Source organism: Rhinoraja longicauda, chromosome 20 (genome assembly GCF_053455715.1).
Source record: "Rhinoraja longicauda isolate Sanriku21f chromosome 20, sRhiLon1.1, whole genome shotgun sequence".
Taxonomy (NCBI): Eukaryota; Metazoa; Chordata; class Chondrichthyes; order Rajiformes; family Arhynchobatidae; genus Rhinoraja; species Rhinoraja longicauda.
Genome location: NC_135972.1, coordinates 16142757 through 16167862, shown reverse-complemented (window position 1 = coordinate 16167862; position 25106 = coordinate 16142757). Strand labels below are relative to the sequence as shown.

The window sequence follows — 25106 nt, the reverse complement described above, 5'->3', positions numbered from 1 at the left end:
TCTTCTCAACCGTCCTTCCTACGACATGACAATACTATAACGCTAAGCGCAGCCTAGAAGGATGAGGGGATCTTATTGAAACATATAAAATTCTTAAGGGATTGGACAGGCTAGATGCAGGAAAAATGTTCCTGATGTTGAGGGAGTCCAGAACCAGGGGTTACAGTTTAAGAATAAGAGGTAGGCCATTTAGGACTGAGATGAGGAAAAACTTTTTCACCCAGAGTTCTAAATCTGTGGAATTCTCTGCCACAGAAGGCAGTGGAGGCCAATGCACAGGATGTTTCCAAGAGAGCTAGATATAGCTCTTGGGGCTAAAAGAATCAAGGGAGATGGGGAGAAAGCAGGAATGGGGTACTAATTTTGGATGATCAGCAGTGATCATATTGAATGGTGGTGCTGGCTCAGAGAGCCAAATGGCCTACTCCTGCACCTATTTTCTATGTTTCTATGTAATCAATGTTCTGTACAGTGGTAACATGACGTCTCAACCCTAATTATCAATGCAACAGCTGATGACGGCAAGCATGACATACACCTTTCTCACCACTGTGTTCCAGTTTTCAGGGAATTATGTACGTGTCTCCCTGTTGAACGACATTAGGGCCTAGTCATCCAATGTGCCTTAACTGCCCTCATTTAACTCCCCAAAATTCACCACTTTGCAATTTATCGGTGTAAAAATCCATCTACCATTCACTGAACTTACTTCACATTGACTTCGGTCTGGCCATAAAAAACCTACAAGATGTACAGGATAAAAAAGGCTGCAAATACTGGCTTTCCATTTCTCCAATGAACTTTTATAGTTCATATTCAAAGAAATTAATCAGGTTCAAAACTACATCTCCCAATGTTTCAATTTATAATGTTTACAATGTTACAGGTACATGAAATGGATAGCTTGTTCACTAGATTTTAAATCATTATCTTACTTGCAGCTAGTGAAAATTTCCAAATGACCCAAAGTCACAAAAACTTCCATTCTCAGACCTCAATCACTTTGCATGAACAGTTCTTATTTAACTCAATCCATCAAGAAAAATTTAATGCACGACTGATGTCGCAGTGTACACTGTTTGGCTTCATGTTATGTATATAACACTGAGTGCAACTAAAAAGTAATATGCTGAAATGGACGTCCCAAATCTACAAGACCAAATTAAAGGCTTTGGACTCCTCCCCCTCCCTCCTCAAAATGAACAATGAATCAATTATAACAAACTGAAGAGTGTGAACCTACAACTTATTAGATGGGCAGATCCTTGAAACTGACATGACACAACAATTGGTCAATTATTATCACTATTTTGATTCACTGATGGAACTGAGATACTGCGCCCTGCTAAACATCAAAACATTTACACAACTGTTATGACATCGGGTACCAACATAGAGGTCTAAAAGGCACATAGAATATTTATGCATTGAGCATCACAATTTCAACTGCAGTTCAGTCAGAATAGCAGAATTTGATACCGTGAAGCCACACCTAGCTTTTATCAATCACTACAAGATTTCTTATTGCAACCCAATGATAAATGTTTATTCCAGCAATTTGTTTGTTATTTGACCAACATGCAAAATATCATAGAAGTGTGTAGAGTTTAATTAAGAAGTGTTTAAATTAAATGCAATCTACAGCAAAAATGCCATTATTGTTCAAGGCTGAATTACCTTAACCACATTACGGGCCATTTGGCCAATTTCATTGATGTCAGCTCTCAGAGACATCCATCAGTTCCAGTCATCCATTGTTTCCACCACAAATTTTTCTCCTTCATACCAACTAGTTGTTCCCGATTCCTATGCCAGTTACCCACACCTAGACGCAAGCCAATAACTTACCAGCACACATTTGGCAATGGGAGCAAACCAGTGCACCAAGCAGAAATCCACAAGGTTACAGTGAGAACATGCAACCTCACTACGGGTTTAGGATCAAAATTCAGATCCCTCACGCTGCAGACAGTAGCAGCAACTGCTGTACCATTCAGTTTTTTGTGCCACACCCCTAGAGAACCCATTGTATGAACATAGGCAGAAATAAGTTTTGCACCTCAGCACCAATTTGCAAACTATATTACTGATCAGCCACAGATCTGAGGCAAAAATAATGCCAGAAGATAGAAAACCTACTAATTGAAGGGTTGCCATCTCAGACCAAATGGTTAAGTACTTGATCCCAGATCACTAATACCCACTGCTCATCTCCACTCTCATAGGTAACAGCATCCACAAACCCATCAAAACCTCAATTCTAAATTATTCAGTAAAATCACCACTCATTCTTTTCAACTTCAGGGGATGTTGATCCATTTTATTCATGTACTCCCAAGAACAAACGTCTTGGTCCTGGAACTAAATCTAGTGAATCTTCATTGTGCTCCCTCAGAAAATATTATATTATTTCATTCAATGAGTCCAAAATCATGAACATTTTCTTCGGTACAATAATTCTCTACAATTTGTTTCACAACCCGACCTGCTGGGTCACAGATAAAACCAACATTTAAAGCCCTTTCCTTAGACCTCGTAGACAGGCTTCTTGCAAACTACCAAAGATGTCAGGTTCCAGAATATTTTACCCAATAACAAGAATGCAAGAAATGTGTTGTCATCAGGTTAGGGTGACAGGCCCAAAGAGAAACTTTGGATATGCAGGAAAGTCTGATTCTAATGTCTTTTTTCTGTCAACGATTTTTGAAACTGTAATTGAAATAGTCCCATTGCGATATTGCAGTGCATACTGTCAATATACATTGTAGCCACTCTGTTCTACCAATCAAGTGACTGAATGCTTATTGAATGTTTATAATGGATTGGATGCCAATTAATTGCACTGGTTTATCCAGTAAATATTCAGTTTTTCATATTTTTGGAGCTACTTATCCAGGCAGTATGTGGTCATTCCAACTTTTACCCTGTAGATTGTGGAAAGGCTTTAGGAAAACAGGAGGTGTTTTACTCACTGTGGAACACCCAGATTGCGAGTTGCTCTTGGAAAAAATTATACTTGCGCTTGGTTTTATTGTTTTCTGGTCAATGGTAATCTCAACATTAATTGTGGAGCTTCTGCAATTTTAATTCCATTAAATGTTAGGAGGAAGGTGGTTCAACCCTTTTCAAGGTGCTCTAAATGTTGGTGAGGACTCAAACAAACGCTGTTGCATTTTCAACACTCCTACCAGTAATGAACATTGTGTACTGGTTATGGAAAGTGATTGGGCTTCAGACACTGCACCAAGAAGTCCTGTGACAACATCCATGGTGTTCCTCAGTGCAGAGAGGAACGGAGGGGCAAGATATCAATGTCTAAACTATAATTGTCTTTCTTAACGCAGAACACATATCCATGAGTGGCCGGTTTATCGCTGATGCAAATTGGCTTCAATATTACAGAATATTGTAACATTGACTTCAAGGCCACAGTCAGCAAAATGCTGTCTTAACATCAGGGGCAGTAACACTGATATCAACCACAGAATTCAACTCCTTTCTCATGCTTGACCAATTTTTGTCACGAGACCCGCTTGCTCCAATCTTAGCATTAAATGGCAGAGGGTAGTACTTTGAACAAGACCTTCCATTACTCATCTGCTGACAGCAGATCTGGAGCAAGCGTTAGCAATTATCCAGAAGATCTGTGTGAATGACACATGCCTGCACAAACTCCCACGGTGTTCAGCTGATGCCAGTGCTGTAACTGTACTGGAGAAGGTAGACACAAAATGCTGGAGTAACTCAGCGGGTCAGGCAGCATCTCGGGAGAGAATAAATGGGTGACGTTTCCGGTCGAGACCCTTCTTCAGTCTGAAGAATGGTCTCGACCTGAAACGTCACCCATTCCTTCTCTCCCGAGATGCTGTCTGACCCGCTGAGTTACTTCAGCATTTTGTGTCTACCTTCGATTTAAACCAGCATCTGCAGTTTTTTTCCTACTGTACTGGAGAAGTTTGGAAAGCAGTGGGGCTAGTTCTGGAGTACAGACATTTAATGTCACGTTCAAGCTCTGATCCAGATCCTTGCCTTTTTCTGCATCTAATGATATGCAGCTGTCCTTATTACATAGAAACAGAAAAATAGGTGCAGTAGGCCATTCGGCCCTTCGAGCCAGCACCGCCATTCAAAATGATCATGGTTGATCATCTAAAATCAGTAACCTGTTCCTGCTTTTTCCCCATATCCCTCGATTCCTTTTGTTCCAAGAGCTAAATTTAACTCTTGAAAACATCCAGTGAATTGGCCTCCACTGCCTTCTGTGGCAGAGAAATCTAGATTCACAACTCTCTGGGTGAAGAAATGTTTCCTCATCTCAAATGGCCTACATTATACTGCATCTGTCATGTATCTGTCCATTCACCCAACCTATCCAAGACACCCTGCAGCCTCATAGCATCATCATCGTAGCTCACACTGCCACCAAGCTTTTAATCACCTGCAAACCTGGAGATGTCACATTTAATTCCCTTGTCTAAATAGTTCAGATTGTAAATAACTGGGGTCCCAACACTGAGCCTTGCGGCACCCTACTAGTCACCGCCTGCCATTCCGAAAGGGATGGGTTAATTCCTCTTCTTTGCTTCCTGTCTGACAACCAGTTCTCTATCCATGTCAAGACCTAACCCCCGATGCCATGTGCTCTAATTTTGCGTACTAATCTCTTTGTGGGACCTTGTCAAAGGTTTTTTGAAAGTCCAGATGCACTACATCCATTGGCTCACCCTTATCCATTCTCCATAGAGACCATTTGATTGGCCAAGGGTTGATTCCCAAAAGGTGGGGACCCCAAATAGGCCAAGCTGAATCACCCACTTGACACTGAAGTAGTTTACAGACGGCTTAAAGTTTAATTTTTTTTAACTAATCCATGTTAAATTATCAAGCTCTGTTTACGACATGTTTACACTCTTGGGTGGATTTATTCCTGAATAGCCACCCACACGCCCATGCCACAAGACGGCACTATTTTAATAGTTGACACAGTTCCTACACCTTCTTCCACCAAGTTCACCTCATGCATACCAGTCTTGAGCTGTATACCCCTTCTAAATCTCCCCTATTCATAAGGGTATTGGAGTTCAGTCTCATGGCTTCTCAAAAAAAAACATGTTTGTACCAAGCCCCTTATGACAAAGGATAACGTAGTACATATCCAATCACTTGCATACCAGCATGTTAACTTTTGAGACTTCTAATCTATACAATACCTGTTCCCTTCAAATATATACTATTTCTACTTTTTATAATTACACTCTGGCCTTGCAATCTTGTGACATGTCACTACTTAACAAGTTAGTCAATTTCCTTCGCAGTTTCTCTGCTTTCTTCCCATAGTCAAAGTTTACCATTCAATTTTTCTAAAGAAAATTTAGATTACACTCCATCTCCTCTTCTTAGTTTTTAATTGACAGCAAATAGCCAAGTCTCATGAACTCTACCAGTTATAATGTCATCCTGAATATGATCCTTTCATTAGCTTTCCACCTATTAACTATACACTGGTAATTCGTGCTAATGAGTGCTAAGTCAATAGTGAAAGAGGTCATCATTATATGGAGATATTCACTGCTGTGCCAGAAACCTGCTCCAAATCTCGACCCTCCCTGCTGACACAGTTGCACCCTTCCCACCATATGTCACCGTGCTAGCAACCCGGCATAAGCCACTGCCCTCCACTGATGCAGCAACAAATCTGCCCATGGCAGTACCAGCCAGGGTGCAGCCTGGAGTCTTGCATCTCAGCCTCGAGTAGCAGTGCAGCTTGCCCCAGTTGACCAACATTAGTTTTCACAGGCACACTCTGAACTGATCTACACAATTCCTTGCTGTGGAAAAGCAAGGGTGCTTCCTAATTTCCTGCATCCAGGTCCTCATCATAGCATGGAATATACTTGCCGATGTGAGTTAAGACTTGAGTTTTTAGACTGAAGGACTAAGAGGACTAAGTAGCAGCAAACTTAACCAATAATTAATATTCCATCCCAAGCCCAGGTATTGCACAGCAACTTCCTATGAGGCAATTTATTGAATACTTTCTCAATCAAATGCACAACATTGACAAGTTTCATCTCAATTAATCTGCTAATTTCAATCTGAATTTTACTTATTCAACATTGTTCTTTACTTCAAACTTCAAATCTTCCAAGTCATCTACCAAATGCACTGTTATAGCTATTATATTTTGTGACAGCATTTCCCATTGCTGGAGATTGGTCTTATTAATTTACTTTATTTTAGTTTAGGGATACAGTGTAGAAACAGGCCCTTCAGCCCATCGAGTCCGCACAGACCAGCAAACCCCCGCACACTAGCGCTAACCTACACAATAGGGACAATTCACAATCTTTACCGAAGCCAATTAATCTACAAACATGTACATCTTTGGAATGTGGGAGGAAACCGGAGCCACCAGAGAAAACCCATGCGGTCATGGGATGAACATACAAACAACACCCATAGTCAGGATCGAACCCAGGTCTCTAACGCTGTAAGGCAGCAACTGTGCCACTGTGCCGCCCAAATACATAACAAAGGGAGCCCTTTTCTATAGGTATTAGTAAAATAAAATATGAGTGATGAAAAAGTCAAACAAAAGTAAAGTCCATACATGGATTTGTAAGTGCCAGGAATTTTCAGTTACATTTAGAACATCTCACTACAATGTTCTATGGGCTATCTACCCCATCTGCACTTCAGCCACAACCTATAACAGGAGAGGATCTGAGAAAGTTCCATTCATCAGCTCCCAGAGCCGGCAGCATTCAGTTACCAAAGGTAGACACAAAATGTTGCAGCTACTCAGGGGGCCAAGCAGCATCTCCAGAGAAAAAGAACAGGCGACGCCTTGGGTTGAGCCTCTTATCACGTTGGATTATATTTCAGCATAGAGGTTACATTTGCTACTTTACAATTATCAAAGCTCTGCATTACAGAAATTTCTGCAAGTATTTTACCATTGCTCAAATTCTGTCCGTCACCCCCATTCAATCCTTGGTTCCTCACCTTTCAATTGTATTTAATTCTTTACCATTTCATTCTCTATTTAATTTACCCGTCTCCAAAGCACCTAAATTAACAAATTTACCCATTCCATTTTAATATTTATTTTAACACAAAACCCTTCAAAACATTTCTTGATAATGTATTATTATTCCTGCTGCATCAAATTTCTTGATCATTCTTGGTTCATTTTAAATCCATCCCATTCCCAGCAACTATTTTTTGGAACAGTGAACATTTAACCCAGTATTCAGTTCTTACTGCTCTCCAGAATTTTTATTTAATGGAATAAATATTTGATGGCAATTATAAATTATTATACATTCCCTTGAAGAATGCTTGTCCTTGTTTACCCTCACTTCCCCAGTGGATCTTTACTATATTATTTTGAACATTGTTTGTCTCATTACATTTTACATCCCATGTTGGCTGATCTTGTATTGCTTGTAGTGATATAGCAATGGACATATGCATCTTCAAAAATTGCTCATTTGACTTGCCTAATCTGAATATCAATTCCCCATCATTTCATCAATTTTAGTGGCTGTTTCTTTAATTTCCAATTTTATATTCTGTCCAGTATTTAGTAAAATATGAAAACTATTTTGTTTCCATCCGAACACGATTCAAACTTACTTTTGCCGTGTACATCAAAACATAAACCAGATAATTCTGCATACACATGTCTAACATTTAAAAAACAATTGATGAGCGCTGCTCCTATGATACCAGCCAGACAAATAATTGGACATTTTTCATACTCAGCACTATAGCCTCCTTATAAAAGGATATAAATGCAATTTTTACAAATCATTTATCTCTGAAAAACACACAATGGGATTTTTTTTTGGCTCTCCAATAACTAGATTGGGCAATATCAGTAGTTGAAACTTTTAATACCGAGGCAAATTGCTAAGTGCTGCCTATCAATGAAAGCCAGAACAAATTTGGAAGATTACTTATTATCAAGCATATCTAGGCTAATGTTTCTGATCCACCTGAGCACCCTACCACTGAACTCCATGTTATCTGATCAACAAATTTATAAAAACAAATGAGTACGTGTGATGATTTTTATGCAATTTCATCCCTCCTGGTGTTATTAGTGATCCACAAAAGTCAGTGAAAAATTGCATAGATTTAAGAATAAAACTACCAACGTTTAAAAGAAAATTCAAATGCCAAGTTACCATTTCTATAGTGGATAGGCTTGTGAATGAAATAGGGACCATAATTGAGTCTTGAAATCATGCTATAACTAATGGGTTACGTTATGTTCTGATCTGTCTAATCTTTCCAGTCAGAAGTCCCAGGAGGTATAGCAAAATATACCTCAGCGCATTTAGTCAATCCAGTATTATGACCTCTGTAGGCCAGTTTGAGTGATTGTTTTTGTACTTTATTATTGCATAGTGTGGCAGAAACAAAGGTGGAGAGGAAACAAATCACAAGACTAAATAGATTACAAGTTGGAGCATCTTTATAAAAGGTGCTAAGTGGCAGAGCACATTTCCATTTTCTGCATTTGAACTACTGCTCTGTGTAAACTAATTTTGTACCAGTTCATGGTCACCACCAGGCTATCCCAGGTAACAATAGCAATTTTCATCTTAACATTGAATATTAAAATCACATGCACCAAAATAGAAAATGGTCATTTTAATAACTTAATCACAAAAATACTACATTATGTTCACCAACTTCCAAACTCCACCTCCCCAGCATATCAATTAAATTATCCACCTCCCCAGCATATCAATGAAATTGTCTGTGCCTGTCCAAGATGTTTCCTACACCTTTCAATATTCCCTTTATCATTATTATTTAAATGTGGACTAGTTTTTAATATCAACATAATAATGCATTGCATATACTCAGAATCCATAGTTTCCTTATCCCAAATAAAAATAATGATTTATCCCCCCAACCCCCCCTCTTTTTTACTTTTTTAGTTTGGATACAGTGTGGAAGCAGGCCCTTCAGCCCACTGATTCCATGCCGACCATTGATCACCCCTACACCAGTTCTATCCTGCACACTAATAAAAGCAACTGTCAAGAAATGATAATCTCTGGACTAGCAAATTAATAATTCTAGGATTAATAACCCCAAGAAATTACTTCTCAATGTTCTAATTCTGATCTCAGAAAAATCCTCAACTCTGAAGCTTTTACCTTTCAAAGAGATGAGGTCTCATTTCTGAGAATTCATTCTTCTAAATGCCACACAATATAGACCAACCCATTTACCATTCCTTGTAAGACATCCACTTCATCCCAGGGGTCGATCAAGCGACCCTCCCCTGCGCTTTCTCCAAAGCCAAAATATCCTCAAGGCAACAGACTGCAAGCATTGCAGGATGTCCCCTCACCGAAGATATGGTAAGGGACACCGTGCACTGTACAATAACAGACCCCCCCACCCCACCCACCCGACAGAAAAGGTGAACGTTTCATTTCAAAGCCTCATTACTCACAAGCTAACTTAATTTCTTCCACGAAGACCCAAAACCAGTTACATTAATACATTATATTAGGAATAAGGAAACTGCGGAGAAATAAAACAACCACTCTGATTAGTTTTAATGACTTGTATTATTATTTCTTTGGTTTAATCTTCTAATTTTACATTTAACTATTTTTTATTTTTACATTCAACTCAGCAAAATGGATGACATATATCCTCAGAGCCACCAACAGGCATATATTTGCTCAGTCAACATTTTTATACCCCCTTATGGATTCTGTATTCTTTCTTTGATTGCTTTCCAACCTATTTTGTACCATCAACAAATAGATTATGAAATATTGGATCACATCATCCAAGTCATATATAGATGTGTAGTGAAGATCTCAGCAGTGATCATGGGCACATCCTAAGAGCTGTAAACTCAATGGTTTACATGAAATCAATTCTCTATCCATGCTAACATACCAAATTACATCCAAGAGTTCCTTTTTACTGATCCTACTCAAAAGTGCTGATAAATAAGTTAAATATATTTTCTCTTCCATAAGATGTAGCTTCACTTAATCATATGAAGACTTTCTAACCATCCTGTTTCTGCTTTCTCAGTTCTAACAATATTGCAAATTATTGTAGTGGTTAACTGCTTATGGTTCCCTAAGATCATTTGCTCTTCTTTACTCAATAGTGGTTTTGCATTTACATTCCCCCCCCCCCCAATATTTCAGGTAAATACAAAAGATGGAAAATTTGTGATAAGGGGGACAACCATTCAACACATTACTGCCGGCACCTTAGGGCCGCTGTCTCAAAAGATCCAATGACCCAGGCTCAATCCTGATCTTGGGTGACGTGCATGGAGGTTACACGTTCTCCTTGTGACCGCGTTCGTTTCCTCTGGGTGCTCCGATTTCCCCCCACATCCCCAAAAGCGTGGGGTTTGGCAAGTTAATTGGCTGTTGTAAATTGCCCATTGTCTGTGGAGTGGAGTTGGATCTGGGGGGAATTGATAGCCAACTGGAGAGAATAAAGTTGGATTAGTATAAATTGGCAGGTTGATGGCCAGCATGGATTCGGTTTACCAAATAGCCTATTGCAATGCTGTGTCTATCTATCTATATTGTTTCTATCCAGTAAACATATAAAATACACTTTCCTGCTTCAGTTCTGCAGCTTTACAGGTCATGACTCAAAGTTACAAACAAGTATCATGATTTCAGGTAGAGTTGCAGTATGCCACTGAAAAGGGTTTTCTCATGCCCCCCAGCTCGAATCCTTTCATTACTTGAAGTCCAATGTCCGTCCCCGTCCCCCCATGAGAATGTTATATATATTTTAAATGAACTCATGTATGCTTTTTTTTTTTTTTTAAATGGCATTTCATTGACACAATAATCAAACTTTCAGATTATTTTTGCTGCAGATGGTTCGCGCAAGAGACAAATTTAAATTATCCCATAATTTCCCTCCATGTTAGCTCATATTAAGGTAAAGGTCCCCATTCACACACTGTCAAATATCTTCACAGTTACAGATGGTAGTTTGGAAAATAAATCTTAAAAGAACATCTCGGTGTAAATTCTGTTGCGTTGAATCAGAAATACAAGTTAGGAGAAAAAAGCTGCAAAATTGCAATCAACCTGCAATTTCTTGGGAAAAGATAATAAATGACAGCAACTCCTCTGGTAACTTCTACAGTACAGTCTAACCCCTGATGTATTTGCAAAAGTGTCATGCCATGCTGCTGAACAGTGCATTAACAAATTATGTTCTAGTTTGGAAAAAACAGGTATTTGGATAGTCTTAGAATGTTCACACACACGTTGGGCTGAAAGAGGAGAAAGTGAATGTTGTACTGCAAGTTCAGGCACACTACTTGAAATGAAGACAGTTAGAAAGATGGGATGTGAAGTATATAATAAAGCATTATGGTGGAAGACTTAATTTGAGTCCAGAAGTCAGACCTGGGTGGCCTGGGAGAGCAGAGATTGCTTCAGTCTTGTCATGCAAATAACTTTCTCCAATTGGAAAACTTGCACATCACTTATGAAGTTTGCAAATTTTATGTTAAATAAATGTAAGAGTTTCCAGGGCACATTGGCTCCAATTTTGTTTAAATGACACTCACCAAAAGGCATACTGAACAAAACAGATTCTCAACACTGGCTATTTGTGGCTGTTTCCCGTCACCAATTCAGCTTTGGGCTACCGACTGAAAGCAAAGCTGCACTTGGATAACAATGTACAAACTTACTTTGCGCAGGAAGCTTAAACATGCCAGCAAGATGCGTAGCCACAGAAATATATTGCCCAAGATCAATGTTGCCCTGAATGATAACTCTTAAATGCAATTTTGCCAGCATGTCAGTGACTCGGGAGCTATGAGATGCCACCCACCCACATACTTCCCTCCATCCCCAGATCCGTATCAAAGGCTGTTAGTTTCATCTGAATAAAAGTAAAGAGAACAAACTTTTCAATAATTACTGGGACTCAAGCATTTTCATATTTGTATGGTGTGATCAGACGCAAGTGCAGCTGATCATTTATCCAAAGGGCAATTAAAAAAATAAAAAAGCCTAAGTTAACAATGATTGCCTATGTTAATTTGACCAATCTGCACAGCCACCTCAAACTGATCCTCAATAGAGTGCATCAGTAATAAAATGTGTCCCAAGAAATGCAGAACAAAATAACATCAGGATTCCATCACAATGGCAAGCTTTGCAGTTTATATTTGATGCGTGAGGGTCACATTTTTGAAATGCACTGTTTCTCTCTGCACTGATGCTGTCTAACCTATGCAGTACTTTTTTTGTTGAGCACTGTGCTTTTATTTTACATAGTTTACTTTTTTTGTACTCATCAGTAACAATTGAACTAATGTATTTTATAAAGGAATTTTTTTTAATCCATAGGTTCAGCAAGTTCATCCCATAAGCAACAATCATTAAGCAACAACTCCAGGGAGAATCCTTGGACTGACCCATGAGATTATTCAGTGCCAAAATTGGCACAAGCAAACCTGGATCAAGATATCAGTATGTCACCAGTTGCTCACCATCAAGGCTCATATGAACGATTGTCAATTTCCATGAAGCACTATGACAGCAAAGAACAAAGGCCATGAGGAACAAATACCAAGAAAGTTTCTTCACAGGACATGTCTGAAGAAGGGTCTCGACCTGAAACATCACCCATTCCTTCTCTCCTGAGATGCTGCCTGACTCGCTGAGTTACTCCAACATTTTGTGTCCATCTTCACAGGACATATCCCTTTTCATAAACAAATAACAAGCACACACTTACAAAATAATTTGCATCACACATTCAGGAGAATAATTTCTCCTGATCCTTCCAACATTACACGTGTACATCAACCATCCTCATTAAACAGAGAGACAAGGAACCTGCAGATGCTGGACCATTGTGCAAAAAAGCAAAGTGAGTGAGAAACTTAGCAGGTGACAGCATCTGTGGAGGGAAATGGATAGAAGACATTTTAAGTCGCTTTGTCAGACTCCTTGTTAAATGTTGTGTCCCACAAAATCAATCGGCTATCTTTACTTTTATATTTAACTGCAGAGATGACTTAAAGTACAAACAACATTGCAAAATGATTTATCACCTTAACTACAAATCTTTTAACTGCTACTGAATTACATCAAATAAAGCATTAAAGCAAAAATATAGTTTTGCAGCAGCCTACACTAAAACATTTTTCTGAAAATTCATTTTCATTTATCCATAACCAGGCATTTCCTGGTATACAAATCCAAACTCACATCCAAAAGTGATGTTAAATGCAAGACTATCATACTCTATTGATTGCATTTAAATGAGGAAAAAGTAAGTGTGTGTATTACCAGAGTATTCCATTACATATTTTCAATAATCCTTTCTTTTCTTCCCTTCACAATTACATTTTTGTTGAAACATTTTAGTTTTAATCTGAATAAGTTTGAAAGTTACCAACTGATTTTATACATCAAAATTTAGGCATAAATAAATACGTTACATTCTAATAATTAATTCAAGTATGGACCACGGGGCATAGCAGTGGAAAGTACCAGATTACTGCTTAATGGACAAATTCCTTAACTATCGAGGTACCTTAGCAGCTTCTTCCTTCCCATTTATTTCTTGCAAACTCTCCCAATACAAGATCTATGAAACTCAGCTGTCAGAAATAATGCTGAATCTAAGAATACGTAGAGCTATTTTCGCGGTAACGTGTTTATGTATTAAAATAGAACACAACTTAGAACTTCCCGGTATTGCAAAAAGACGCGGCCCACCTTCAAAGCGGATGAATGAACTTGCGTGTTTCCTTAAAATAAATTACATGTTGCATCACACCACATTCTACGTTCAAAAACACATACAATTGCTTGATGAAGGGAAGAGTAATCATTCCCCAGCCGTATCCAGGAGTAGAGGGAGAATAGTAATCCCTCCTCTCTCTCACCTACTCAACATCAGAACAATTGCAACTGTCTCTCTCCATTAAAATGGGGACGGACGGGCCTTTCCCGGTGCCAGCTCTCTCTCAGGCTGGTGGGACGCCGGTTGTCTTTCTGATCGCCGGTGGTGCCTGGTGCTGGCGCGGCCTGGCGGCGCCGCTGAAGCCTCCGGGTAGCAGTGTGACCGGGTGCCAGACTCTCAGCAACTCTCTCACCCTGCTCCTCTCACATTCTCCCCGACTCACCGTTTCCAACCGCTTAAATGGTTTCTTTCTTCCGTGTCCTTGTCCTGATGCTGCCAGGAAGTATCTTCAAGGCCGGTTCTCTCCGCTCTTCTATTGCAGAGGATATTATATATAATTATATATCCGTTTCTCTCTCCCTCTCTCTCTCTCCACACAGCGCTGTTCCAATTTACACGCTAACCACCATTTCCCCCCCCTCCCGGAATCCTTTACTGAGTCTGCGCACAAACGCGGCCACGCATGCGCCAACCACGGCACCTGCAACCGTTACCCCTTCTCCGTCGGCCCCCGGCCGCCGCGCACTGCCTGCCGGGAGTTGTAGTGCATCGACGTTCACTTTAAGCCTGTTCCGGTGTGAAGCATACACTTCCCAGACGCCTTCTGGGGACAGGCCCCTTAGAGAGAGAGAGAGAGAGAGAGAGAGAGAGAGAGAGAGAGAGATACCATTTGACATTATTCTGGGAACCTTAGATTAAAATTAAAGTGATGGATTTCAGCAGTCCACATTAGTTAAAGTGTAGGAGTCGAAACAATAATGGTATTAAATATTAAAAAGCAGATAAATCCATGGAGATGCTATCAGATGGCGGAAATTCATAAGAGAGGGAATTCAAAAATATCCTGGATCCTGGAAAAAAAATCTCTCCATAATCTGTGATCTTCTGCCTTGAGGGGGTTGTATATGCAGAACGGGATGGAAAAACAGCAGCAAAAGATGAAGATGGTGTAACAACCAAGTGAAGGTGAAAAATAACATCCATCCCAAACAACTTAAGCAACTTGCAAGACGCAATCACAGAACCAAGGGATCAGATAAAAGTTCTTCAGTTCAGCCTCATCAAGTTGTGCTGGGTGGTGGATGATTAAACAGTTAATGGGAACAAGTTCCAACAACATCTCCATGCTCGGATGGTTGGGTACAGCATGTGAGGATGGAAGAAAAGAATGGAGTGTTTGGAACCATCTTCAGTCAGATGTGCCAAGTGGATGGACCATTTTGGTGTCCATCCAAGATTCTCACCATCACAAACCTATTTCATCGTTTCCACGTGATATAAAGAAAATCAACATCATATAAAGAAATGGATGAGAGCACTGGGGAGAGCAGTGTTTGTAAAGCCAAACAATATCCCAGCAGGACTGGAGACATGTATTCCAGAATTAGCTGTGAATCCAGCCGCCATTCCGGAAGGCATTCTCTCATATATCTCACCAAAAGAATGGAAAATTGCTCACCTAATTGGCACACTATCAACAATCCTGAATATTCATCTCCTGCAGTAATGGTGAACAGTGGCTACAATGTGTACTTACTATCCACAAAATGCACTCACTTGCCAGGACTTGGCCAAAGTTCATTGTAAATGCACGATTTGTATCACCAAAAAAAGAAAAGGGCAACAGCCACCCTTGCACTTGTCACTTGGTATCAGTGTTGGTTTATTATGATTTTTTTTCCTTTGCATGCTATCCAGTAAATCAATTTATACAATACCTGAGTAACGCCGATAGTCATGAAGTGCTTTGAGAGGCTGGTCCTCTCACACATCAAATCCAGCATCCCTGACTCACTGGACCCACATCAATTTGCATACAGGGCAAATAGATCCACAGAGGACGCCATCTCTCTGGCTCTTCACACTGTCCTGACTCGCCTAGAGAGACAGGGCACGTACGTGAGGATGCTATTCATAGACTATAGCTCCGCCTTCAACACGGTCATCCCCACCAAGCTCATCACCAAACTCCACCAGCTAGGCCTCAGCTCGTCATTATGTGACTGGATCCTGGACTTCCTGCTGGAACGACCGCAGGCAGTGAGAATGGGCCCGCACCTGTCCTCCACTATCACCCTGAGTACCGGCACACCAAAGGGCTGTGTTCTGAGTCCCATGCTCTACTCCCTCTTCACACACGACTGTGTTCCTGCATTCGACACCAACACCATTGTCAAGTTTGCAGACGACACAACGGTGATGGGGCTTATCACCAACGGGGATGAAACAAACTATAGAGCGGAGGTGCAGAACCTGGCGGACTGGTGCTCGGATAACAACCTGTCCCTAAATACCACCAAGACCAAAGAGCTGATCATCAACTTCCGTAGGTCACATAACGGGGAATATGCCCCGATCTCTATCAACGGGGACAGTGTGGAGAGAGTGTCCAGCTTCAAGTTTCTGGGCACTCACATTTCGGAGGACCTAACATGGTCCAATAACACTGCTGCGCTGGTCAAGAAGGCACAACAAAGACTGTTCTACTTAAGAACACTGAAAAAGTCTGGTCTACCCCAAACGCTGCTGACGACCTTCTACCGCTGCACCATAGAGAGCATCCTAACGCATGGAATCCCTGTGTGGTACCTCAGCTGCATGGAGGCAGAAAGGAAAGCTCTACAGCGGGTAGTCCATAGAGCTCAGAGGGCCATCGGAACACAGCTACCAGACTTGGAGGGCATCTACAACACACGATGCCTCAGAAAAGCCACCAGCATCCACAAAGACTCTTCACACCCCTGCAACAGTCTGTTCGAACTCCTTCCATCGGGCAGACGATACAAGGCCTTCTACGCCCGCACCTCCAGACTCAGGAACAGTTTCATCCTCAGGGCCATAGCTGCTATGAACCGGTCCTGCTGAGCCGGATGGCCACAACGCATAGATCAACTTGCACTTTACCCTGTCTAAAACTGTTACAATTGTTTCGTTTCGTTGGGTTGCTGTTGTCTAAATTACTTAAATTATTGCATCGTATGGGAGGCGCATTCCCAATCTCGTTGTACCCCTGGGTACAATGACAATAAAGATATATTGTATTGTATTGTATTGTATTGTATTGTACAAGCCATACACGTACAACAGGTCTAAATCCTGGAACTTTCCACCCAATTGCACAAAGCACAAAAAGGCAGCAGAGGTTCAAAAATATATAGTTTATTAATTTAGTTTATTATTATTACAATTGTCACATATACTGAAGTATCACGAAAAGCTTTTTGTTGCAAGCTATCCAGTCAGCGAAAAGACTACAAAAGATTACAATCAAACCGTCTACTGTGTACAGATATAGGATAAAGGGTATAATGTTTAGTACAAGATGAAGTCCAGTAAAGTCTGATTAAAGATAGTTCAAAGTTACCAATGAGGTAGATGGGAGGTTGGGACCGCTCTCTCGTTGGTGAGAGGACGGTTCAGTTGCCGGATAACAGCTGGGAAGAAACTGGAAGTATGCTTTTGTAAACTTCTGTACCTCTTGCCTGATGGGAGTGGTGAGAAGATGGAGTGACTGGGGTGAGACTGCACCTTGATTATGCTAGTGGCCTTGACGAGGCAGTGTGAGGTGTAGATGGTGTCAATGGAAGGGAGATTTATTTGGTCTGGGTTAAGCCCACAACTCTGAAATTTCTTGCGGTCTTGGATGAAGCAGTTCCCAAACCATGTTGTGATGCATCCTGATAAAATGCTTTCTACGCGCATCTATTGAAGTTGGTGAGGGTTGTTGGGGATGTGCCAAACCTCCTGAGACTTTTAAGGAAGTAGAGGTGTTGATGTGCTTTCTTGCCCATTACTTTGATGGGGCTGGTCCAGGACAAATTGCTGGTGTTATTTCATTCTTAAAAATTTGAAGAATCAATTAATGTGCCGCTGAGTGTATCGCTTCACTTCCTGAAGTCGATCACAATCCTCTAAAGTAGAGTAAGTAAATTATGCTGCATGCATTGGGGCCACATTTGGAGTAGTTTGTGCAGATTTGGCTTTTAAACCTGAATGGTACTGAGGAGATTCACCAGTTTGATTCCTGGGACAAGGGTGATGTAATGTGTGTGTAAGATTGGCCTCCACTCATTGGATTTAGATGAATTTAGGGCAATCACATTGAAACATTCATATGGAATATCAAGGAGGAAAGTTAAATGTTGCTTTGTTGGGAGATCTAGAACTGCAGGTATAGGCTTGGCATAAGAATGGGATCAGAGACATGGTTTGCCTTCCAGCAATGTAAATATTTTAATTCTTCCCCCATTGGGCTGTGAATATACAACCATACATACATTTGAAGTTGCAGTTAGGGTTGTCAACTGTTCCGTATTTTGGGCTAAATTGGTTTGTTCCATACGGGACCGCCCTTGTCCCGTATTAGTAGGGTTGTCAACTTCCTCACTCCCAAATAAGGGGGAAAGGGTGACGTCACCGCCCTGCGCCCCACATGACCTCATCCAGCCAGTGGCCATGTGCTCCCGCTCCACCAAAGGCAGCCGCCTGGGCTGGGAGGCGGGTTGCTAGGCAACTTCCGTTAGGCGGCGCCCGGGCATCCGGACCTAGACTGTCCGGAGCTAAAATGGCGGGATCTAAACTGTCGGGACCTACAGCATTGGGGCCGACAATGCCCCCCGGGCCTAATACGGTCAACCAGCCAACACCCGCTTGCTGGGTGATGTCACGTGGGGCAGTGACGTCACCTTGTCCCGTATTTGGGAGTGAGGAAGTTGGCAACCCTAGTTCGAGTGAACATAATTTTGGCCAGGCATGGATGAGGAATTAGTTGGGAAAACTAGCCATGCGGCTGATCATGGTCGAGATGCCATCTGGGTTACCCTTCCTTCTTCGATTCAAATAGCTAGCTCATATTTATTTCTTATGTATTTGATCTTTGTAAATATTAACTCTTATTCAAATGTTCATTGATATTTAACAAATATTGTTTTAAACCCAAAGAGTGTAACATTTGTAAAGTTGTTGCTTCAGAGAATGAGGTACATTGGAGACAAGGTGTGAACCACACACACACACACACACACAAGGCATGCTGGAGGATGTAGTCTTTTTGATGGTCTGAGTAACATCCGATTCCGGGCGCCAAGTACGCTCGAGTTCAGAACGGGGGTCACGCGTCTGTTGGCTGGTTTTCACCCGTCCAACTCGTTTGGTCAACGGCTGGTCGGTTAAACCCTGGGAGTCACGGAGAGGGGGATCAGCGCCGGGGTCTGGGTGTTGCCTGGTCGCACCGTGCAGAGGCCGGTGGACGCAGTGGCTGCACCGCGCCGGGTGCTTTCTATTCCGGTTCGTTTCCAAGATGGCTACCTCGACCATGGCGGTAAATTCAGGTCAGTGATGGCGAGCGGTTCAGTTAACAGAGGAGACAAAAGGCTCTGGTCAAGCCTGTCTGCACTCCAGAATATACCATATTAACCATCATTTTAAATCGCTGCAGTTAGCAGACAGTCAACCCCATCCATATGAATTCCCGCGACCACAGCCACAGCCACAGCAGGCTCCGGCTCACCAACACCAGGGAATCTTCAGTTGTATAGTGGGGGTGGGAGAGTGAGGAGAGAAAGTGTGATAGGGAGGAGAGAAAGTGTGACAGAGATGAGAGTAAGTGTGACAGGGAGGAGAGAAAGTGTGAGAGAAGAAAGTGTGACAGGGAAGAGAGAAAGCATGACAGGGAGGAGAGAAAGCATGACAGGGAGAAGGGGAGCGGGATAGGTGTGTTGACGGGGAGACGAATGGGGGGGGGGGGGGGGGGGGTGACATGGAGAAGAAAGGGACATGGGGCAGTGACGGGATGGGGAGGTGGACGGGGGGAGTGAAAATGACGTGGTAGGGAACTGAAATGTAGTCGCAAAGGTAATGTCTCGGGGAGAAGGGTGATCTCAATGGTGATGGGATGAGGGATATGATGTGGCACAAGATCGGATGGAGGTGGGAGAGGACAGAAGGGTTAGGAAGAACATGGCATGAGGTGCCAGAGGGAAATGGGTGGAAGTGTGACGTGGTTAGAATAGGATGAGGAGAATTGTACTAGAGTGGGAGGACTAAGATGAGCGTGGGAGAGTCAACGGGGGAGGGAAAAAAAATGAGAGGTTAAAAGAATTGTGAAAGGAGATGGGGAGAAACTGATGTATCTGGACTTTCAGAAGGCCTTCGACAAGGTCCCACATAGGAGATTGGTGTACAAACTTAAAGCACACGGTATTGAGGGTTCAGTGTTGAGGTGGATAGAAAATTGGTTGGCGGACAGGAAGCAAAGAGTAGGAATAAACGGGTCCTTTTCGGAATGGCAGGCAGTGACTAGTGGGGTACCGCAAGGCTCAGTGCTGGGACCCCAGTTATTTACAGTGTATATTAATGATTTGGATGAGGGAATTGAATGCAACATCTCTACGTTTGCGGATGACACGAAGCTGGGTGGCAGTGTTAGCTGCGAGGAGGATGCTAGGAGGCTGCAGAGTCACTTGGATAGATTAGGCGAGTGGGCAAATGCATGGCAGATGTAATATAATGTGGATAAATGTGAGGTTATCCACTTTGGCGGCAAGAACAGGAAAGCAGAGTATTACCTGAATGGTGACCGATTAGGAGAAGGGGAGATGCAACGTGACCTGGGTGTCATGGTGCACCAGTCATTGAAAGCAAGCTTACAGGTGCAGCAGGCAGTGAAGAAAGCGAATGGTATGTTGGCATTCATAGCAAGAGGATTTGAGTTTAGGAGCAGGGAGGTTCTACTGCAGTTGTACAGGGCATTGGTGAGACCGCACCTGGAGTATTATGTGCAGTTTTGGTCTCCTAATCTGAGGAAAGACGTTCTTGCCTTAGAGGGAGTACAGAGAAGGTTCACCAGATTGATCCCTGGGATGGAGGGACTTTCATATGAAGAAAGACTGGATAGACTAGGCTTGTACTCGCTGGAATTTAGAAGACTGAGGGGGGATCTTATTGAAACATATAAAATTCTTAAGGGGTTGGAGAGGCTAGATGCGGGAAGATTGTTCCCGATGTTGGGGGAGTCCAGAACCAGGGGTCACAGCTTAAGGATAAGGGGGAAGTTTTTAGGACCGAGATGAGAAAACATTTCTTCACACAGAGAGTGGTGAGTCTGTGGAATTCTCTCCACAGAAGGTAGTTGAGGCCAGTTCATTGGCTATATTTAAGAGGGAGTTAGATGTGGCCCTTGTGGCTAAAGGGATCAGGGGGTATGGAGAGAAGGCAGGTACAGGTTACTGAGCTGGATGATCAGCCATGATCATATTGAATGGCGGTGCAGGCTCGAAGGGCCGAATGGCCTATTCCTGCACCTATTTTCTATGTTTCTGTGAGGTGTGTAGGAGGGAATGTTGCTCGGGAGCAGAATGCGGATAGTTAGAACATGGATAGTGGCGTTTCAGATTGGAATCCTTCAGGCTGATAGTGGTGGTTGGGGCTGGGGGGGTGGGAATTGGAGAAAGCTGGAAAAAGAGGTAAGGCAGAACAAAGCCTGGCAAATGATAGGTGGATAGAGGTGAGAGGATGGGGATTGATAGGCATATCATTGGACAAAGGGATGAAAGGAGATTAAATGTGAGCTAAGAATAGATGGGTAAATGTAAAAATTGTCCCTAGTGGGTGTAGGATAGTGTTAATGTTACGGGGATCGCTGGGCGGCACGGACTTGGTGGGCCGAAAAGGCCTGTTTCCGGCTGTATATATATGATATGATATGATGATAAGTGTGAAGCCAGAGGAAGGAATATAGCGGAAGCGTTTGGGGAACATAAAAAAATGGTGCAAGTCAGTAGGACACGGGGAAGGAATATAAATAAAAAAGGGGTGTTATTTGTATGTTAGTTACCTAGTGAGCTGGCCAATTGCATGTAAAATTGGTTTGCAGATGGAGGAATGGAGTCCTTTAATGTAGTATGCTACAGAGTTCAGTGCTGGGCCCAATGTTTGTTTTTTATGTTTACTATTTGAATTTGAGTTCAGGTGACGTGGTTAGTACGTTTGCAGATGTCACTAAAATTGGTGGTATAGTTGGCAGTGAAGGTTAAATAAAACAGGAAAGACAGATGGAATTTAATTCAGGTACTGCATTTTGGTTGGATGAATGATGGCAGGACTTTCATAGTAAATGACTGTGCCCTGGGGAATCTAATAAAATTGCCTAAGAATGCAGATATATAGTTTTGTGAAAGTTGCCACACCGGGAGTTGACAAAGGCGTTTGCCTTCATCAACCAGGGTACGAGTACAGGAATTGGATTATCATGTAGCAGATGTTGGCAAAGCATCATTTGGAGTTCTGCCTTCATTTCTGATTGCCTTGATATAGGAAGAATGACATTGAAGGCTGAGGACTGACCTTGTAGAGGTTAATAGATGCATGATGGTCATGCATGAGGTGAATAGCTACAGTTCTTCCCCTGATGTCCAAAACTAGAGGGCATAGGTTTAAGGTGAGAGGAGAAAGATTTAGAAGGAAACTAAAGGGACAACTTTTTCACTCAGGGTGGTGGGTATATGGGATGAGCTGCCAGTAAAGATGTTAGAGATGGGTACAACAGTGACATTTGGACAGCTACATGACAAGGAAAAGTTTTGAGGGATAAGGACCAGGTGCAGACTAGCTCAGACACACAACTTGGTTGGCATAAACAAGTTATGCTAAAGGGTCTGTTGCTGTGCTTTGTGGAGGAAGACTCGGGTGAGAGAGAATGCATTTGAGGATGAAAGTAAAAAAGAGGTGTCTAAAAAGGAGGGATTGTGGCGGATTGCTGATGGTTATGAAGAAATGACAGTGGTAAGGAGGTCGATGAAGTGCGTTCGGGATGGAGAGGTGCTCGTTGAGGGAAGGAGACAAAAAGTTATAGTGGATTGAGGTGGGGGATGCATTATCAATAGGGTTCAAGCTAGAATTTTGTTGGGAAATGGCAGGAGAGAAGAGGTTGTTTGTAGGTTGTATGGGTGATGAATCCAGATAGACACAGAACATACATACCCAGGAGACAAATCTTCACTATGTATGTTTGTCCCAATGTCTTCTAAGTATGGCACTTAATTCAGCAGGAAACTATTTTTCTCATAAATTTATCATTTGTAATTCAATTTATATATTTACTCAATGGAGTAATCGGAGAGTTGTGGGGTTGATATCTGCTCTCTTCAATCATAAATCTTTAATTTGTGGGTTTGTACATTTGGTTTATTCTATGTATTGCTGAAATTACCCATGTAAGTGTCATCTTACTTGTGAAGAGGTTGTGCTTTCCTGCCATAGATACAAAATATTGAGGATGCTAAGGCATCAATGGAGTTTAACATTTTTTCGTCAATGACCTTTAGTTTATTAGGCAATTGTAATTACAATGTGATAAACTGTGTGCATAAGCAAATACTGGAAACAGCAACTTAGGCAACTGCTGTAAAGAATGCCAAGTATTGACATTTCAGACTTCTTGCTTCATTAGAATTGGTTGGGTCTCTATGAGCTCCCTGGAACCCTACTTTATCTGAGGAATATATTTATTCTTAATACAAACAATTCTGTAGGATAGATATTATACATGTATACTTCTTGTACCATATTCTACCTTGGCCTATGATGCAGGGGGTATGGGGAGAAGGCAGGTACGGGATACTGAGTTGGATGATCAGCCATGATCATATTGAATGGCGGTGCAGGCTCGAAGGGCCGAATGGCGTACTCCTGCACCTATTTTCTATGTTTCTATGCAGTGTAACTTAACATTGTAATTTTAATCAAAATTAATGCAGCTTTTAATTAAATAAATCATGCTAAAACAATTCAATTGAATTTCACCAGCAAATTAGTACATTTCACCAGTAAATTAATACATTTCTCCCCAGAATAAATTCAATAGACTTGTGACTCTGTGTGATTTTAAAACACCAGGTCGTCACTATCTAAATATACGTGCCTTGAATAAATGTACTCACAATTTGGAGACAACAGGAAGAGCAACAGATTTGTTTTCTTGCAATTCCTACGTAGTAGCTCATCTGCTATAGACATTGCTGATGCATACAAGCTAACAGAATAGAACGTAGACATAAAAAGCTGGAGTAACTCAGCGGGTCAGTCAGCATCTCTGGAAAAAAGGAATAGGTGATGTTTCGGGTCGAGACCCTTCACACAGAGGGTTGGGAAAGGAAAACGGGGTATTTTGCAGAAAGATCAGGTGGCAATTTCCCAATTCTGCTGAATAAAATATATTTCAGTATCAATTTTTGTTCCCACATTGAGGAATGTGGCTGCTTCTACTTGGGAGGTTCGGTCAATTGCCAGCACACTCAACTTGTATGTTAGCCTGAAGATAGACACAAAATGTTGTTTAATTCAGCGGGTCAGGCAATATTTCTAGGGAAAACGAATAGATTACGTTTTGGGTCGAGACCCTTCTTCTGACTGAGAGGGAGACAAGGTATTAAAAGGTACAAAGAACAAATGAATGAAAGGTATGAAAAGAACAAATCAAAGGCAGCAACGATGAGCACGGAAATGTGGAGCCCACAATGGTTCATTGTTGGTTGTGGAGAAGGAGATAATGAGTGGATACAAACAGTGAAACGAAGCAGGATGAGTGTGAAACTAGTAGAATAACTTGGGTGGGGGAGGGACGGAGAGAGGGGGAATGTAAGGGTTACTTGAAACTAGAGAGAGCGCCGCAGGAGATCCTTCTTTCTTGGGGTTATCAAACTGTACAACTCCTCCCCCCTCTGTTGTGGGGTAGACTGAGACTGATTCCCCACCCCCCCTCTCCAGTCTTTGCACATCCCCAATCCTTTCCACTCATCACTTTAATTTCATGTTTCATGTATTTTGTGTTTTTATGACTGTTGGCAAATCAATTTCCCTCCTGGGATAAATAAAGTTCTATCGTATCGTAGAAAAGTCAAATTCATACCATTGGGTTGTAAGCTGCCCGAGTGAAATATGAGGCGCTGTTCCTCCAATTTGCGTTTAGCCTCACTCTGACAGTAGAGGAGGCCCAGGATAGAAAGATTCTCAGGATGGGAAGGGGAGTTAAAAGTGTTTGGCAACTGGGACATCGCGTAGCCAAGGCAGACTGGGCGAAGGTGTTCAGTGAAACGATCGCCCAGTCTGTTCTTAGACTCACTGATCTATACAGTGCCCTCCATAATGTTTGGAAA

General features: G+C 41.8%; 2 protein-coding genes across 8 annotated transcripts in view; one reads left to right on the top strand and one right to left on the bottom strand.

Annotated features, from left to right (window-relative positions):
• LOC144603584 (CCR4-NOT transcription complex subunit 4-like) overlaps window positions 1-14383 on the bottom strand; it is a 117163-nt gene extending 102780 nt beyond the window's left edge. For all 7 annotated transcript variants that reach the window (XM_078417004.1, XM_078417009.1, XM_078417007.1 and 4 more), the window contains exon 1: window positions 14177-14383. The gene's annotated coding sequence lies outside the window, so the exon portion shown is untranslated. The remainder of the gene's footprint in view (window positions 1-14176) is intronic.
• A 4620-nt stretch (window positions 14384-19003) lies between these two features.
• Window positions 19004-25106, top strand: part of nup205 (nucleoporin 205) — an 89251-nt gene continuing 83148 nt past the window's right edge. The window contains exon 1 of the mRNA XM_078417003.1: window positions 19004-19283. Coding sequence (XP_078273129.1) covers window positions 19253-19283 — 31 coding nt within the window. The 5' untranslated portion in view covers window positions 19004-19252. The remainder of the gene's footprint in view (window positions 19284-25106) is intronic.